This window comes from Geospiza fortis, unplaced genomic scaffold (genome assembly GCF_000277835.1).
Source record: "Geospiza fortis unplaced genomic scaffold, GeoFor_1.0 scaffold50, whole genome shotgun sequence".
Lineage (NCBI taxonomy): Eukaryota > Metazoa > Chordata > Aves > Passeriformes > Thraupidae > Geospiza > Geospiza fortis.
In genome coordinates this window covers 907,917-925,761 of record NW_005054382.1, presented here as the reverse complement: position 1 = coordinate 925,761, position 17,845 = coordinate 907,917, and the positions used below count along the sequence as shown (strand labels likewise).

At 37.2% G+C, this 17,845-nt stretch overlaps 1 protein-coding gene across 5 annotated transcripts in view; it reads right to left on the bottom strand.

Annotated features, from left to right (window-relative positions):
- MID1 (midline 1) overlaps nt 1–17,845 on the bottom strand; it is a 257,614-nt gene that overhangs the window by 22,779 nt on the left and 216,990 nt on the right. For all 5 annotated transcript variants that reach the window (XM_031060407.1, XM_031060408.1, XM_031060406.1 and 2 more), the window contains 2 exons: nt 6,005–6,112; nt 2,799–2,947 (listed from right to left, as the gene is read on the bottom strand). In XM_031060407.1, the coding sequence (XP_030916267.1) occupies nt 2,799–2,947; nt 6,005–6,112 (257 nt within the window). The remainder of the gene's footprint in view (nt 1–2,798; nt 2,948–6,004; nt 6,113–17,845) is intronic.

The window sequence follows — 17,845 nt, the reverse complement described above, 5'->3', positions numbered from 1 at the left end:
CATGTGTGCATGCTTTGTAACTCCAAAATGGAAAAGTTTCCTCACCTACCTCATTTCAGGAACTACATTTACATTTTCTCTGTCCAGATGTACTAATATAAAGAGATGAACTTTCACAAGAAAAATGCATTTTCCAGTCCATTCAGCCTGGTTTCACCAAATGCATATTTCTGGAGAGCTGGATATTGGATGTGTTTACAGAAAGTTTGACTGGTTTAAGGAGAGAGATCACTAAACCTTATACTATACAACAGAAATTGGGCAAATGCCTCAGTTTGGAGATAAACAGACAACTATGCATGCAATCTATATCTGTTATCTGTTATGACATTTATGTCTGTTATATCACTTATGACATGTCTGATCAAAAATATTTTATTGCTTTAATTTAAAATTTTCCCATATTATTCTTTTTCTGTAGACTGGACTGAAATTACTCCAGGACAAATGTTTACTAAGGATTATTTTTTCATATATTTTTTGTGTAGCATTTTAGGAAAATACAATAAGGAAAGTCAAAACCAGAGCTGTACATCTCATTGTCTTCAGCACAGTTTTCAAAAGCTGAGCTGAGGAGATTTCCTGTTAAATATTTTTGTAATACAGTTTTCAGCATTGTTTCTGCTGCAGCTGTGAATGTAGAAGTCAGTTTAAAGTAGATCCTAGGACCGATTTTTTTTTAAATTTTATTTTATATCAGCGGGCCTTTTTGGACTGTCTTAGGGGATATGCGAAAGGCGCTCTGTATTTACATGTGTTACAGTCAGTTTTTGGTGAGATCAACAATTCAAAATTTCAGACACCATGCTGAACCATATTAGGTTCAGAGGATTGAATTTCGTCCTGTAATTCTGCCTACTGTTGACACTGTAAACACTGACACTGTAGTTGATTGGAAAGGGTTTTTCTAGGATAAATGTATTTCATCCACTGCAAATAATGCACAACTCAATCATCAGAGTGAATGTAATGGCTCTGCTTGTGCAGTTACCTGTTGTGCTTACAACAGAAAATATTTTACTGCAATTACTTTGAAATGTGTGGATGAAAAAATGCAATGAGCATGATTCCAGGAGACTTCTTTAGCTGCTGGAGCTCAGAGCCCTGGTGAGACTGTTACATGAGCAGTTTAAAGCAAACAAAATGTTGCTCACCACAGGAGAACTAAGAGAGTTACTTGTGAGGAATAATTTATAATTCTATTTAGCCTCTTTTTCCATTTGCAATTTGTCTGCAAGCACTCGGTATCTTTTTTACCCTTGGTTTTATTCACTGCTTGGAATGATTCTCTGTTTTTCAGGGTGTTCACAGCCATTTCATTACAGACAACAATCTGTGATAGCCAAGAATTGTTTGATTGGGCACATATGTCAGCGTGTCTCATTTCTGCTCTCCCAGTGTCTCTCCTGTGAAAGTATTGTATTTATGATGCAATTGTTCATGCTTACAAGTTCAAAATGGAGCTTCTCTGAATATTCTGTGGTAGTCAGTTAGAAAGCCCTGTGTCTCCACAAGTTTCTGCCCTACTGCTGCTTCTGCTGAACACTGAAAAAAAGGGCAGATCCCCACCTTCAGCTTTTGATACTTGTTGTAGATTCACTACTGGCTTCAACTGGGATGCCAAAATGTTGCTTGGTGACAGAATATAAGCCACAGTCTGAGAGACAACATATAACCCACTGCCTTGCCTGGCCTTGTCTTTTTCAACTGATTTTCAATTCTCTGAATCTGTAAAAGGCAACCCAGTGTTGCTGGCTTATTTACAAATTGGCAATTTGATGAAGAATGATGCAGCACACGAGAGTAAGGGAAAGACTTAAAAAAATGTGTAATAGGAGCAGGGAATTTCATGATTTGAATTTGGGGAAATGGGTTGGAAAATGTGAAGATATAATGTGAACCCAGAAATAAAAAAATAACTATTAAAAAAGCACTATTTTAAAAAAATTAAAAACCCCATACTTTTGATGTCTTTTTTTTTTGTCCACATTCTTCTTTCTTCAAATGTAAATTTAAAAAAAAATTTTCTGATTTCTAAACAGCTGGTATTCCAGCAGAATATTTTTTCTTCAGAAAATCATGCTGAAACTCAATGGGTATGTTTCAGCATTCACAGCATTGCACTGAAAACCAGACCAAATTTTCTGATAGCATGGTCCTTGTCTTTGTGATCCTTGATACATCTGGCATGCTGCAGAGGAGCCAGGATCTTGAAGGAATAGAAATTCCCTGCACCCAGGAGCCCAACACAACAATTGATGTAACTTCCAAACCTCCTGGACTGTTGAATCTCCATCTCTTCAAGAAGCATGGTGCAGGCTCACAAAGTTACAAATTTCATTATCTTGTATCTTTCTATTTTGTGAAGAATATGAATTCATTAAGATCATTCCCAGTTTCTTCTAATGAATGCACTGACTGCCTGATTTCTTTCTCAATCTCAGAATTTTTCATGAAGTAGGAATTTCAGCCATAAACCCATATTTTAAGTGTGTTTAACATCGGACATCTGCTTGGCAACCATTCTAACTCTTTCACTTGTGCATGCTGTTCTTGTTGTAACTCTTAATTTGCACCCTTTTTTGACTGCTCCTCTTCTCAAAGGGATGTTTAGATTTAGCACTACAGTAAGGTTCTTCCCAATCTGGTATAGCACAAAGTAGCATTTTGGGGGAATATGTCAACGACCCCCCTGCGTTTGACCACATCTCTGATGTGACAAGACAACACAGCAACTATGGCAACCCATCTGCCTTAGAGTGAGGTTTTTCTTTTATGGAGAGGAACACCTCCCTTACCTTTCAGTGATATTTTTGGCAGTTTGCAGGAAGCGAGCGTGGTCGTTCTCCTTCAGTGACTGCTCCGCCTGAGAGATGAGGGACGTCGAGCGCTCAATGCACTGTTTGCAGTTTGCAATCTGCTGAGCCAGTTTCCTCAGCCTCACCACCTTGAGTGGAAACACGGGAAAGCAGTCATGCCTCTGAGGTCACAAATCATGGTTGGGTTTGCAATTCAGAGGTAAAGCTGGGCAAAGGAGGAGTTAAGATGAACGGCTTTGGTGACAAGCTTTGTGGTGAACTCCATCTAACCATGTAACATTTTAATAAGGGACAGGCACAGCCTTTCTGCCTGAATATTTTCCACATGGAAAACAACAGGGGAGAGCCAAAACAAGCACAGCTGGCCTATTTTCCAGCAGAAGGAACGTCATTTCCTGGTAATTTCTGCTTACATGATAACTAAGGTCTATTTAGATAACAATTTCCCAGAAATTATGAGATCTGTGTTAAACACTACTTATAGATTAACTAGATTTTTTCTATTAATTGAGTTTCCTAAAAAGAAGAAAACTAAAACTAAAAGTTAACAGAAAAAGACAGTTCAATTCTGTTAACAATACATGCCTGACCTCATTATGTGCTTTAAGTAAAACAGGGTGTTTTCTTGCTGGATATTTTTAACTGGACAAAAGCACAGTAGTGCTGGAGAGCTGATTATTATTACTGCAAACATATGTGCTGGAGGTAAACACAGTAGATGTGACTGTAATGATTAGCAAAAAGGTTAGGGAAGGGTACAGTCCTCCATTTAAAGACAATGTTGGCTAACAAAACTTTCAGGAACTACAATAGTTCCTGAAAGGTCTGGGAGTCCTTCCCTTTGTTATCACATCAGGATCATAGTTTGAACAGGAGTAAGAAAAAGGAAGGAAATTAAATAACTCCAGAGTTTAGAAAGGCACATTAAGACCCAGTTACATGCAAAATGAGGGAACTAACAACCAAGTGGGTTGGCAGAAATGTCCAAATTTATAATCAAGATAACATTCCTAATCTCAGGAATTAGGGCACTGGCTATAAAGTTGCTGATTTGAGTTTTGGATATATTTGGATCCTAAGCAGTGATGAGGGTATCTTAGTGCAACTCTCTGACAACAGAAACAAGTAGGAAAACAAACATTTAAAAAAAACTTTCGCAAAATGATACTGGCCAAATGATTTGTGTCATGTGATATTGGTATGTTTTTAAAGATAGAGAAGAAAATGCTGGAATGCCCAAATTTTGGTAATGCTAATGATTTGATCAGCTTCTAGGATGAACTAATGCCACAATGTTTCCTGTAACTGCATTTGCAGAGATTACAATTCAGTCTACACCAGCCTAACCATGGAAAGGTTCACTGCAATGTTAAGTTCATCTTTTTATTTACTAATTAATTAACGAGCAAACAGTGAACTGAAGTAAATGTTAACTTATGAGTTTTCTGCAGTAGAAGGCAAGTCATGACTTGTGATGTCTATATACGAACTATATTTTTCACTTGATTGATTCTTTCTTTTATCTTCAAGAAGAGGAAGATGATAAATTGAACAAGGAAGAGTCTCAATGTCACCCAGTCCCCACCCACTTCTGCAATGGTAGGAATGACATCTGCCCTAGGATTATCTTACCTAGTTGATATTTGCTTCTTTCCTGTTACATGTTCTGTGGGCTTTTATAGGGTTTGGATGATAGGTGAGATTAAATGTGGAGCTGCACAGGGTGTTCAGACTTGTGTGTAACTGAAGCTGCAGCCTTGCAGGCACAGCTAGAGCTTAGTATGTGTTGCCAGCTGTAGCCACACCTACAGTCCTACAGAGAAATTTGTCATGCTCTCCTTCCAGAAAGACTCTTAGCCATAGGCCCTCTTAAAGGAAGAGATATTGGGCAGAACTTCCTGTGGCTTTTCACATGGATCTCTTGAGACCTTGAAATCTTTCAACATGTATCACATTTGAGTCAAAGCATTCCAGACCTTGACTGGACCTCCACTGATGTACCTTTCAGCTCAACAAAACAGAACAAAGAATGGGGACAGATTCTGATAACAACTCTATTCAAACAAATTTGGAGTCAATTGTATTACAAATCTTCCATGCTAATGGAAATTAGAATAATTTTTGCAAGCAACAGAGTTTTTAAAAGCAATATGTATAGTGCACAAATCCAGATGAATGGTAGGTTTTCTACTTCATTGGTAGCACACCTGGTCTCTCTGTATAGAGAAAAGGAGCTGAAACAAAAATGAAGGCCATCTATTTCATTTGAAGGGAATTATATTTTGTTAACAGCACGAGGAAATTCAGGTTTTTTCACAGAGTGTACAGGACCTGTGGTTTCAAATATGTTTAAGTTAGCCCTTGCCTACAGAGTTTTCATTTCAAGTTAATTGGAATATCTTGACATCCACACGAACCATTTAACCTGCTCTTGACTTCATTCTTTTTCTGAGCTTTTCCCACACAAGAAGAATGAATATCTGACTTAGTTACTTTAGGAGTTAAACAGTAAACACCTTGTACCTAGAAAATAAAAGCATTAATTCAACTCTATTGCATTTCTGAGTTAACAGTTAGCTAGCAAAATACATTGAAACCTGAGTATCAGAGATTTTTCCTGCTCAATGTGTTTGCTACTAATAATCATGGAACTTTGGGAATTAGAAATGCACACCTAATTTAATTTTTTTTCACACTTTTGAATATCTTTTTTTGTAAATAAATTAAGACTTCATGAATGACAATGACTGGAACAAAATTTTTATGTGATAGTATTTGAATAAAAAGTTAAAGTACTTAGAAAAAAAAAATTGTGAGACATGATTCTATGTACTGTGACATTTTGTGAAAGTTAACACTTTGGGGGAAATACTGTCAGGCACATAACAGAGTGAAGGAAACATTAAGTGGACATAATTTGTCATTTACCAACTATGATAAAATTTCTGGTTTTATCCTTAAAATTCATAATCACCTGTAGTAAGAGAAATACCAAATAAACAGTTGAGGTCTAGTGTACTAGTCTTCAAGGATTTCATTTTCTTTACATGAAAGTATCAGTCAGTAGCCAAGAACTACATAAGGAATTTTTCAAATTTCGACCAATACTATCTGCAGTCAAAAAAGCTGCAATGAAAAGGAAACAGTGTTGACCTACATGTGATCTAAAGAAGAAAAGCTTTTACCTTTCCTTCTTTGATTTTGGTTCCAATTATTTGCCGTCTTTGCTGGATTATTTCAATGAGTTGGTCACATTCTTCCATCAGCTTGGTTTCTTGGCGGGATGCATTTACCTACAAAGCAAAACCTTATGATTAGCAAAACCTTTTTTTTTGACATTTTCCTTTCCCATTTTCAAATTTAAAAACTTCATTTTCTAAAATACTGGGTTTGGCATTATTTTTCTCCTTACTGTGTATAATCTGTGTTATTTTCATTCTCCTCTTTTGGATTTTGCAAAGTACTGATTGAGTACTGCATGAGTACTGCAATGTATTGTTTGCAGGAGGCAGGACTTGCAAATAAATAATCAGGTGTTTCTAATTCAAGTGAGGCAAGTCTGGTTTGGTGAATATTGAGTGGTGTCAGCTCTAACCCACACCAATGAGAAGTAAGGTCTCCTCAGGAGCTGTTTCACACATCATGGTTTGCAGCCATACAAAGCACTGCAGTGAACACCAGCATGTTCAAGGGCACAAATACTGGATCAGAGTCCATCTGGTGCAGCATCCCCTCTCACTGCTGCTGGTGCCAGCATCTGATAATAAAGAATGTCAGGAGGAAAGAAGTTCCAACACATATGATGACTCCCATGAATGCTTTCTCATCCTCCAACCCTTTGTAGTTTGGTCTTCTTGAACCAGACATAATTTATACACCATTACTAATATTCAGAAGAATTAAATAAGATGGATTTATTTAGTTTCTCCTTCAAATCCTGGAAACCTTAGGAATCTGCATCATTCTACAGAAATGAGCACCAAAGCTTAACTCACATTGAAGTGAATAACTGGGTCCTTTTGGGAGGATTTGAAACTATCTCCTTCCAGCTGCATTTAATGATCCAAAGTCCTTTCACTGGAAAGGGCAGTGAACTACTGATATCATATATATCCACATATTGGTTCCTTAGAGATTCAAATGATCAAATATCCACGTGACAATACCAAGATGTGTGTTGACTGTCTTAATTATTCCTGCTTTACCTCAGCAACAAATCAGATAAAAAATAATGTGCTCATGTAGTTTTCTAGAGTATAAATACATGAGAAAATGAAATCTTTTTAGTCCAAACCTCCTCACAAATATTAGCTTTCTGTAGCAAGTGCTGACTTTTGTTAAAAAAAGAGGAAAAAAAAAGGAAGAAAACTTGTAATAGGGAAGTTTGGGTTCTCAGATGAATATGTTCTGTTTCTGAAGGAGACTGATTTTTTCAGTGCAAAGTCAACATTCTATATACAACCAGAAGAAAGTACTTCCCTTCCAGCAGTTGCATGTTTAGCTTACATATATGTGTAAAGACTCAGAAAAAAAGGTAAAAAGTTCTAATCATGTCTAGAATTAAAAAAAAAAAAAAAAAGAAAGAACTTATTTCAGAGTGATGTTTCCATTTGCGCTTTGCTAAAAGAGGGTAAGAAAGTAAAGCAGCTTTCAGCCCTGGCTAATTGCCTCCACAGCCATGTCACCTTTCCACTGGGATAATGAGTCAGTGGTGAACAACAGCAGGGATTACTTTCAGGTGACAAGTAACTATATTGCACTCCTTCATTGTTTTTTCAGTCTGATGAACCCCATGATTCTGCATCAGTATTCTTTTCTTTCCTTCCAACAGTGTGTTTAAACATGCATTTACCTGTAAGCACATTACAGCTCATTAAGCTTAAGCAAATGCTTATGTATCTAAATTTGGACCAGAACCAATTTTACAAATAACCTTCTTATGTGAAATACACAGTATCCTCCAGGCAAAGAGAGGACTTGTTTACAAAGACCTGTTTCATCAAGGTTTTGGATTACCTTTCTGAAATCTTCATAAAGTTAAAAGACATCAAGATTACAAAAAGAGAATACACTTGTTTTTGGAAGGGGTCAGATGTGACTGCAAGTGCTGGTGAAGCTGTAGAAGGCATTCCTATTATGCTGGTTTAGGTGCCCATGGTTCTGCTCACATTTGCTGTTCGCTTTGCCTGGCTTCTCACCACAGTGCATGAGGAGAGAGAGCACAAAACCGCCTGCCCAAAGCCTCCAGCAGTGCCACTGTCTCTCCACTGATAACCTAGAAAAGTTAGTCAATGTGCACTGTCCCTCCTATTCCCTCTGTTCCTGCTGTCCCAGTACCTCAGCTGCATCACACATCTTGCTTTGGCATGAAAATCTGCAGAGCTGCTTTCAACAAGCTGTACCATGCACTGGTTTCCCAGTCCTGACTTCAGGTTCACATCTGGACTGAAATTCCACTGAAGATCAGGGAAGCCTACACAGGCTCAGCCTGGGGCAGTGATCACATCCACTGCATGTGGGCACAGCTCCTGTGTCAATACCAAGGTTGGCCCATGCCACAGCCAACTTCAGCACTTAATTACAGGAACACTTCTGGCACTTCATTATGGTAACACTTGATGGGATTTTTGAGTAGCTTCTACTCAAAGTGTTACTTCTAGCACCACTTACATCACCAATTTGCTTTGTCAAGAAGATCTAATTAATTTTTGGGATAACTGTCATGAAGCATAAAGTTACAGGAAGGTTAAGTCAACATTGTTTCATTTAATACTCTGGTTGATTTGAATAATAATGTATTAATTGGATCTTAACCTAAAAAGCTCTAGACTAAGAAAAACAAAATGCTTGGGAAAAAATCTCTGGATTTCTTAATGCAATGACTGCAGACTTCTCTTTTTCTTTGAAATCTGAAAAGTATACTCTTTTTTAAACACCATTTGAAGACATTTCCAACTTTATAGCTTGGACAAGCTTGTTAAAAATGAAAATAATATTCTAAAATTATATGATACGTCTGAGCTTTATAGGAAAAAAATCCCTCAACATTTAATCTAGGGGCTTTTCTTAAGCTGAAATGCTCCTTAATCATATTTTCAGCCCCCAAAGCCTCTGATTCAATAATAAATTTATAATTGAGCACATGCCTAATTTTAAGTGCACTACACTAGCTGTGGCCCTAAAGGGACTATTTGTGAGATTACCATTAAATATTATTTACTTGTGTGTTCTTGAGGAGTCATGTGTCAGACCAAAGAGCCACAGGGATGGACCAGGGCTCCAATGTACAGGTGCTGCAAAAGTAACAGAATGAGGCTTTTCCTTCTGCTTGAGTCCTTTGACAAACAGCGACCTTGACAATAACTTCCAGCTGGGCTGGCCAAGGAATGTGAGTTCTGTCTGGTGAAAATAGTTGAGGTTTTACATTCTACATTTTTTCCACATTAAAAAACAAGCCCTCTTTCCAAGGAGTTTGTTAAAAGAGACTGATAGCTGCCTTATAAAGTCTGGTGACTGTGTCACACACTTTGTGAAAGTCTACAAATCATAGAGAGAGCTGATTTCAGTCTGGGCTCCCTCCACCCATGATGAAGCTTGATTCTTTAATCTGAGGTATTTGTTGTCTGAGAGTTTATGCTAGACTTGGTGACACTTTTCTATGGAAAATTTCACTATTAATACAATTAGTTTTGGCATCAACCTTACATATCCATGTCCAGAAATACTTTGAACCTAAAGCTTTCTGTTTTATTGGTATCATTTTTATAAATTCCTTTTCCATGCCAATTAAAATTGACTAGGAGGTCTTATGATTTAGCAAGAACTATGACATCTACAAAGGAGAAGGACAAATTCTAGTTCTCCTGATTTTGTGAGGCATTTATTCCTATTTCTGTAACACACACAGATCTCAAATAGTTTACTGAAAAAAATCCAACAACCTTACAAATTCCAGATTTCTTTCCAGGTTTTCCAGACGTATGGATAGGGACTGTTGCCCTTTGCCTCAGGAAGTAGGTGTAGTTAAAAAAAGAAGACAAATGGGGGTTCCTCAGATGTCTGTCAGGGAGCTGGAAACAAGAAGCCCTCTCAGCCCAAAGGGGAGAGCAGGCCAGCTGTTCCCAGCTCCACAAGCTGAGAACTGATTTGGAAAGTGTTCTGCTCTCTGTGGAGGCTTCCTAGGCTTTCATCTTCAGAGACCTGAGATAAATTGCAGCTTAGCTCATAAGAAAATGAATGTGGTGGTTTCAAAGTCCCCAGCAGATGTTTGGGAAATCACAAAACTACAGAATGGCTAGAGATTTGAGGTTACAGTGGAGCTTCTATGGTTAATTTAAAAGCAAACAGAATTAGAGGGCCAGATTCATACCCATGAAAACTTCCTCAACTAATATAATGAACCAAAGGATTTTTTTAGTGTCTCAGAAGAATTTTCCTTGCAATAGCAAAACTCTTCCTCTGAGATTCCTTATAGGTGAGGCAATTCTCCCCACAAATGGAAATCTTCATGTGTCCTTTTGGCAAACAATCTCTAAATGATGAGCAAAATAAGACATCTTAAATTAGAGGGGGTCTGCTTTTTAAGGCTATGCTCTCTGTGATAAATTTATCAAAATCATAGCAATTTTTATTTCCTAGTCATCAATTGATTATGCAAAACAGAAGAAAGTAGGCTGTAGAAAGAGTCTGGTCTTTGGAAATTGAGGTGTAAATTTGAGTTTCAGCATCATGATTTAAAAATGGTTTCAATTTCTTAAAAAATAAATTCTTTGCAGCTGTGGCTGTACAGGTAAAGAAGAGGTATGAATTTTTCTGTATGTGTTTGAGTTGATAGTTATAGAATGACTATATACTATGGACACAGAATGACTATATACTCACAATAATTACTGGATACTCAAAAGAAGACAAAAAAATCAGAAAAGTTAATTGAATTATTCCACTCAAAACCTGTTGCATCATTGCCACATACTTCACTTTAGATTTGAGCCTGAATTTCTTCTTGCACCAAACCCAGAAACTGAGATTAAAAAAAACATAGTATTTTTACATATAATGGCCAATACCTATTTGCTCTAGGAAAACTTTCTTCATTGCCATGGAGATGTAGAACACATTTTCTTGGATTAGTGTCTAGTCCCTAGATGAATTAAAGGATTATACTCTTCTAAAGAGAGAGGCCTGTTTATTTTACTCCATGTTGTAAAGTGAGTAACTTTTCTTCATAGAACCAGAATACATTGAAGTATTATTCTAACATCATCAAAGGATAATTATTAATGCAGATTTATGAAAAAATTTCTTCCCTTTCTTTTTACGGCCATGAGAGTAACGGATTCAAACTTCTTTAATTTCATATCCCTGTTTGATGTTATGGGTTGTTCAATTTAGTCTTCTACAGAGCACAAGCAGAACTCTTGGAAAATAACTTTTTCAGGTTTTCCCTAGTCTAAGCATAAATCTGATTTTATCTGTGATGACAAACCATGCCTTTGGAAATATGTGATATTAATCAGCTTGCCATCTGAGTATAAATTTTTTAGTTTGAAATGGTGCAAAAAAAAAAAAAAAGGTCATCTTCCATTTCAAGTGTGCCAGAGGCTTTGTTTTTGTTTGCATTCCACATCTATCTCTAACCAGGAGACCTGTGTTTGTGTTTAGAGGCAGTCTCAGAGCAGGTTAAACAAAGGTCAGTGCTAAAATATTCCATCTTACTCTGGCTGCGTAGGAATTCTGTGAATGAAGGATCGATTAGGCCAGGAGAGCTAAACCACTTTGGCTCCAGCAGATAAGACTATCTGCCCCAATCCTGACTAAAAGTAAACCTTTCTTAGAAGATTGAAGTATTCATTTTACTTACTAAAATATTGTTTTGGAGTTTTTTGTCCCACTGTGCTTTGAAGCACATTGGTGAAAAGCTAACCAGCAAGACACCTAGAAGTCCTCTAGCGACATTTACAATCTCATTCTAAAACAAAAAAATCCCAGAATTTCATGGGGAAAAAATAATTATAGGAATCTCATTATTTTTACTCTTTTCTTTTTACTCTTTATGTTAGATCTTTCTTTAAAACTAAATAATGAAAATATTTTTAATTGAACAATATTTAATTATTTTTTGTTTTTCATGCTGACATTAAGCCTTTGTTCCATATTGAGCAAAATATTCCACTTCATGTGTTTCACGTAGGATAGAAAAACAAAAACTATCAAATAATCACTGAAGTTCAAAGGACTGCCCATCCTTTCATGATGTTGAAACCAGTGCACTTGTAAACAATAGTTCAATACTTAAAACTGTCACCCAGGATCCAGGGTCTTTAGCTTAGTGTTTAACATGCTCACAAGAGGACCAGTGCCTTTGGTCTCCCTGCTGCTCTAGTTGCTCTTTAGCTGTTACGTTAGGCAGAAGAAGGAGGAATTTAAGAGTATTTTGTTCCCATAATGACAAATGACTCAGAGATAGAATGTTCCATTAACTGACAACATTTTGACTGAAAAGTTACAGCCTCTGATAGCAGGCACAAAATATTACCTGCTGCATTAATTTACCAGTTATTAGTGAACTAAGCTCCAGTTACTAGGCTAAGGTCAAAGTCTTGCAAGAATATCAGTCTATCAAAAATCTGAACATCTGGATATGAGAGAAAGGGAGAGGTGGAGCAAAACTGGCCATCTTAGCAAGCAGTGAAAAACTCTGCTATTAGTTTATATATAATCTGTCTGACCTCTTACCATAATTACAACTCCAATTTACAGAAGGAACAAAACAACTGTAGGTGCAATAACATATTCCAGCTCGTGCTTAATCTGTACATAAAATGCATTCATAAATGCTGCAGTTTCATATTTGAATAGGACCAACTATACATTTAATTAGTAATTTTTGAAATAATTTTAATAATTCTTTAGGGAAATAGTATTTGACTACTAGGCTACAGCTTACTAGGCATGCAACTTAGGACATCCTTGAATGAATATTCTGTATCACCATATGCTATGCAGCACGTTTTGTCAGTTTTTATTTCTGAAGTTTCTCTTTTCTGATGCTATATAAATTCAAGACACTGACTAAAGCTTACCTGAGATTTCCATTGAATGAAATCAACTTTTATGAGAGTGGAATTAAAAGTAAAATGAAAGTAATTAGAAGTCAAAATAGATTATGTCACATATTTAGTCAAAATAATGTTAATAGAGAAAGTCTCTTGTACCTTCTTTCATTAGAAACTGTCTTAGAAAAAACAAATGCTGTAAACTCCATCTTAAGGTTTTATGCATGTGATCAGGTTTGCTATTAGTATCTTACTGAGAGTGAGAACTCCTAATTTCCTTCAAATCATATTTTTCTGTCTATTTCAAAAATAAAAAAATACCATTTACTTTTAGCATTTAAATATAGCAAATAAATGTAGCTGCTGAACAAGCATCTTCACAAAAATGGAAGAGAGTGGGGCAGAGGAAAAAGTAAATTTCTGTGGATTTCCTTTCCAAGTTATCACACATATTCCACAGTGATGGTAAACACTTATCTAACTCATTGCTCCTTTCCTAGGAAAAAATCCCCAGCAAAGTAGATTCCTTATTCCAAAGACTTGGTATTACTCTGAAGGCCATTCACTGCAGTTCAGACACCAGGATTTACATACAGGCTTTCTAACTAAATTTTCCTATTGAGAACCTCTCAGTTTACTTGAGTTTTGACAAAAATAATCCCAAATCTCAAGGAGTGAGTACCATGAAAATGTGTGAAAACAGAGTACTCACGGTTTTTTATAGTGACAGACAAAGCCTCTTTATTTTTCAAGGGTCCTTTGAGAATTGTATTGACAGCTGAGTTTTGATTTTGCTGTCTCTCAAGGAACAGAAATGCCATGCAAAAATTGATGGAGACATTTTGTTGCAAAATTTGAAGAAGCTATCTTGTCACTGAAGTCTTACTAGAAACTCAAAATTCCATTATTATTATATTTTCCTCTTTGGATCATTTCTTTTTTATCAGCCATGCAAAAAAATAGCAACAGCAAGATTTTTTAGGTGCTGCCATCTTCTCTTCATTGGTTTTGCACTACTGCTTTACACTGAAGTGTAAAATGCATGTGATAAGTGTGAGTGCTGAGTATCTGTGCCAGTGAAATAAAGGTTCTTTCAATGAACCACTTTTTATTCAGGTGATTATATAACATGACTATAAAAAACACCATTTGACACTCACAAACCCAGTTTTGACTGGGAACTTTACACTGAAATTTTGCCTGCAGCAAATCTTTAGAAGTCAGCTAGAAATGGAGCATTTCTATTACATACAAAGAGCAAAGGATGCAGCTCTTTGAGGGTTACACAACCAGAGGAAAACGCCTCCTCTTTATGCAACCCAAAATTATTTTACAGTGTTGTCCAGAATCTGCTTCCTATGACGTTTGGTGAATTCAAAACAAAACAAAACAAGCAGAAAGACTGAGATACAGATGCTATAAAGTTGTCTGCAAGCAAAACCTATTTCCTTTCTCCTCCCCCCTAGATAATTGCTCCAATTTCTCCTCCAGCTGAGTTCAGATTATGTTTCTGTCTAACAGATGAAAAGCTTTATGGTATTGACGATATAACAGACATTTAATCATGCATTTCCTAAAAGAAATGAGAAAAAAAATCCAAAAACAAAACTCAAGTTGCTTAGAAACAAAGTAACTGGCATAAGAGGCTCATGCCCAAATTTGTCCCTTATGTTGATGAATGCCATGGTCTAAAAGACTTCTCCAGAAACCTCACACAGTCGTGGAGTGGAAATTATGACAAAGAAGCAAATTTTCTGTGTCACAGCACCTTGTCATTGAGAGAAACCTGTAGGGGGAGAACCTAAATGCTGACAGCATTATATCCTCCCCTAATTCAACTAAGAAGGGGCTAAATCCTGAGCAGAGGCCCAGCCAGCAGAGCAGAGCAGGCTGCAGCCCCCGTCACCTGGCATGTGGCAGGCGTGCCCAGGAGGGTGGCAGTGCTGCAGTGCTCACAGCAGGGCCGCACAGTGCGAAAGGCCACGCTGACCCCGGGACACCTGGAGGGGGGCTGGGGTGGCCACAGGGGTGCTGCCACCCAGGGATTCATCCTGGGCCTGTCAATCCCAATTTTACAACACTGTTTTTGGAAGACTTGTACAAGGCCCCTGCAGAAAATTGAAAGATAAAATTATCCAAGACAGTTTTTAACGCTCTTAAAAAAGGTTTCTACAGATCCTATCAGAAGTGTGAATGCAGTGAACTAGGACTACAAAGAAATACATCTCCAAGTAGCAGTCATTCCTATTCCATTCTCTCATTTTGTGGAGAGAGCTCTGTTTTATCCCATGATAAATGATCAGTTTATCATTTTATGCAGCCCACCCTGGTGTGCCAGGGGAGGCAGCCACAGGTGCCTTCCCTGCACAGAGTGAGCAGTACAGCTGCCCTGGGCCAGGGGGTGCTCTGCAGAAAGCAGCCAGGCCAGAAGTATGAGGTTGAGCATTTGCCATGGGCTCTAAGGAAGGAAAAAAAAAAGCTTCGCTGATTACCAGCCTTCTGGGTTTTCTGCAAAACCAAGTAATGACAGACAGGATTACAGAGGAAGGGAGAATGGAAAGACAGAAAAATTAGTGTAAAATGAAAAACATGTTAGAGATGTGTCTGAAAGATGAGTAGAACAAGTGTGTCAGCGTGCTCCTAAACAAACCGAAAGATTTGGGACAGAGAAGAGTGTTATAGTCTCAAGCAATCACATTTCAGGGCGTGGGTCCCTTTGAGAAAAGGGAATTTTAAAAATTGTTGCCATAAGCAAATAAATTAATCCATGTTAGGCATGAAAGCAGGCATTCAGACACTAAAATTGTTATTATTATAAAATGCTTAATATTGTATCTTAAAGCAGTAAAGAATAAAGGTTGGCTTGGTTTATTCACAAAGATTTTCTTGCTGTTATGACCAGAATCACCCATAGGAATGCAAGACTGGATGTGAACTTCTTGAGGCTCCCAAGATCAGGTTGTCCATCAGGATAAATCCTGTCATAAATCGATAACGTCCATCTAAAAATTGGCAAGATTTATGTCTCTATTGCTGTGATGAGAGGCCAAACCAGATACCCCTCCCCAGTGGCTGGAAGGTCTCCATCTTCCAGATTATCAACATCACTGATCCCTCCTTGTGCACTTGTGGGGGAAAAAATGAAAATAAGTGTTTCAGAAAGGAATAAGCATGAGTTTTAAAACATAGAGAGATTGGGATTTGGCCTTTGCTCTGGATGACAGTACAGCTGGGAAGGATGCATGGCTAGATCTCTGCCATAAAGCTGGTTCCTGGGAAGCCCACTGACTGCTCACTTGAGCTGACACAGTGGCTTTGTGACAACATTCGGTTTGGCTGGTGAGGATCAATTTATTCAAAACACACAGAGCCTGTTTTCCATTCATTTTTAGACACATCAGCTTTTGCTCCATATCAAACCAAAAAAGACATTCCTTTTTCATTTTTCATGTAACATTGAATTTTTTGGCTTATGACATGATAAAGGCTTAAAAAAATGTTACTGTTTATAGCTACAAATAAATGTTAGTGAGCATGACATTTAAAAGTTTATCTATATCAGAATAAAGTCTTGGAAATTTTAATACAAGGAATAATAATAATAATTTCCTTTCCTTCCTTGTTTTTCAAAGTTCAAACTATATCTGAAACTGAAAGCTTATTTCCTTTTTTTAAAACCAGTTTTAAAGCCCCCAAAATCTAAATCAAAATTATTTCAAATTAGGTAAGGAAAATCAAAGTAGGTAACAAAAGTCTTTAAATTTACTACCTATATTTTTATATGTTTACAAACAATGTACAATGTATTTTACATTATTACCTGTAATAAATCTAATAATGAAAAAGAAAGCATTTGCTGTAAAACTAGCTTCCTTTTCAGTTTCAACATTTCAGTGGGTTCATATGTCAAAACTAATACAGTAATTGGAAACTTTTCCCAATATTTTGTAATTTTAAATTTGCATTGTTAATGTTTTAGCCAATATATTGTTTCATTTAATTTTTAATTTGGATTCCTGTGTTGGGTTGTGTTTCTCTCATGAACAACCAAGAAGAGAAAAAAGTATTGACTTTTCAAAAATCTATCTAAGTCACATTTTCTCCAATGCTGGAGATATGCACATCATATCTGAAATTTTCACAGGGCTCTGAGAAACAGAGGTAACTTCAAAGTTTACTTCCCCATCCCCACTTGCCCAATTTCCAGCACGGCCGAGGTCCAAGGTTTTGACTGAAGCTCATTTCTTAATATTTAGCTAATTTAAATGCTAATTAGACTAATTTGATGAATAAAACATGGTAGGAATTCATTAACAACTATGTTGCGATTGCTTTATGTCTACAGAGAAATTTTCTAAACCAGGACTCCAGGGACAGTAGAGCATCTGTTACCAGCTGAACAAGTTGGATTCTTGTAACACTAATCTTAGAGCTGGTAAAATACTGCAGAACTGCAGAGAAGACTGAGGAGCAATTTTAAGTTTTTCAGCTCTAGCACATCTTGGACACAGGCCACCAGTGAAGAAGAGGCTTTATGCTGTCCTGAAGCCATCTGCTTCAGGGGATTTGCTCGGAGCTTTAGATGCAGAGGAACAAATTGTGCCTTATCTCGGTCTCTCTACACCCACCAATGCCATTCCAGCTGTTCTGCCTGGTGATATTGGTGCCTAAATAAAGGAATTAAGCCATTCACCTAATGTCTCATACTGTGGGTAGACTTTTATGGTTTTATGGACCTCTGTGAAGCTGGAGAGGCTCCACAGAAGTGGAGCAGCTACAAACATAGATAAGATAGTCTCTTTGGAAGAACAGCAGGGTTGCTTGGCTTTGGTTGGTTGGTTGGCTTGGTTCTTGAGTTTGTTTCCTTTTTTTTTTGTTATGGTTTTGTTTCGTTTGCTTTGTTTTTTTGGGTCAACTTTTTTTCACCTTTTCTAGGGGGGGAAAGTATAGGTTCAGATCCCATCCTGCTGA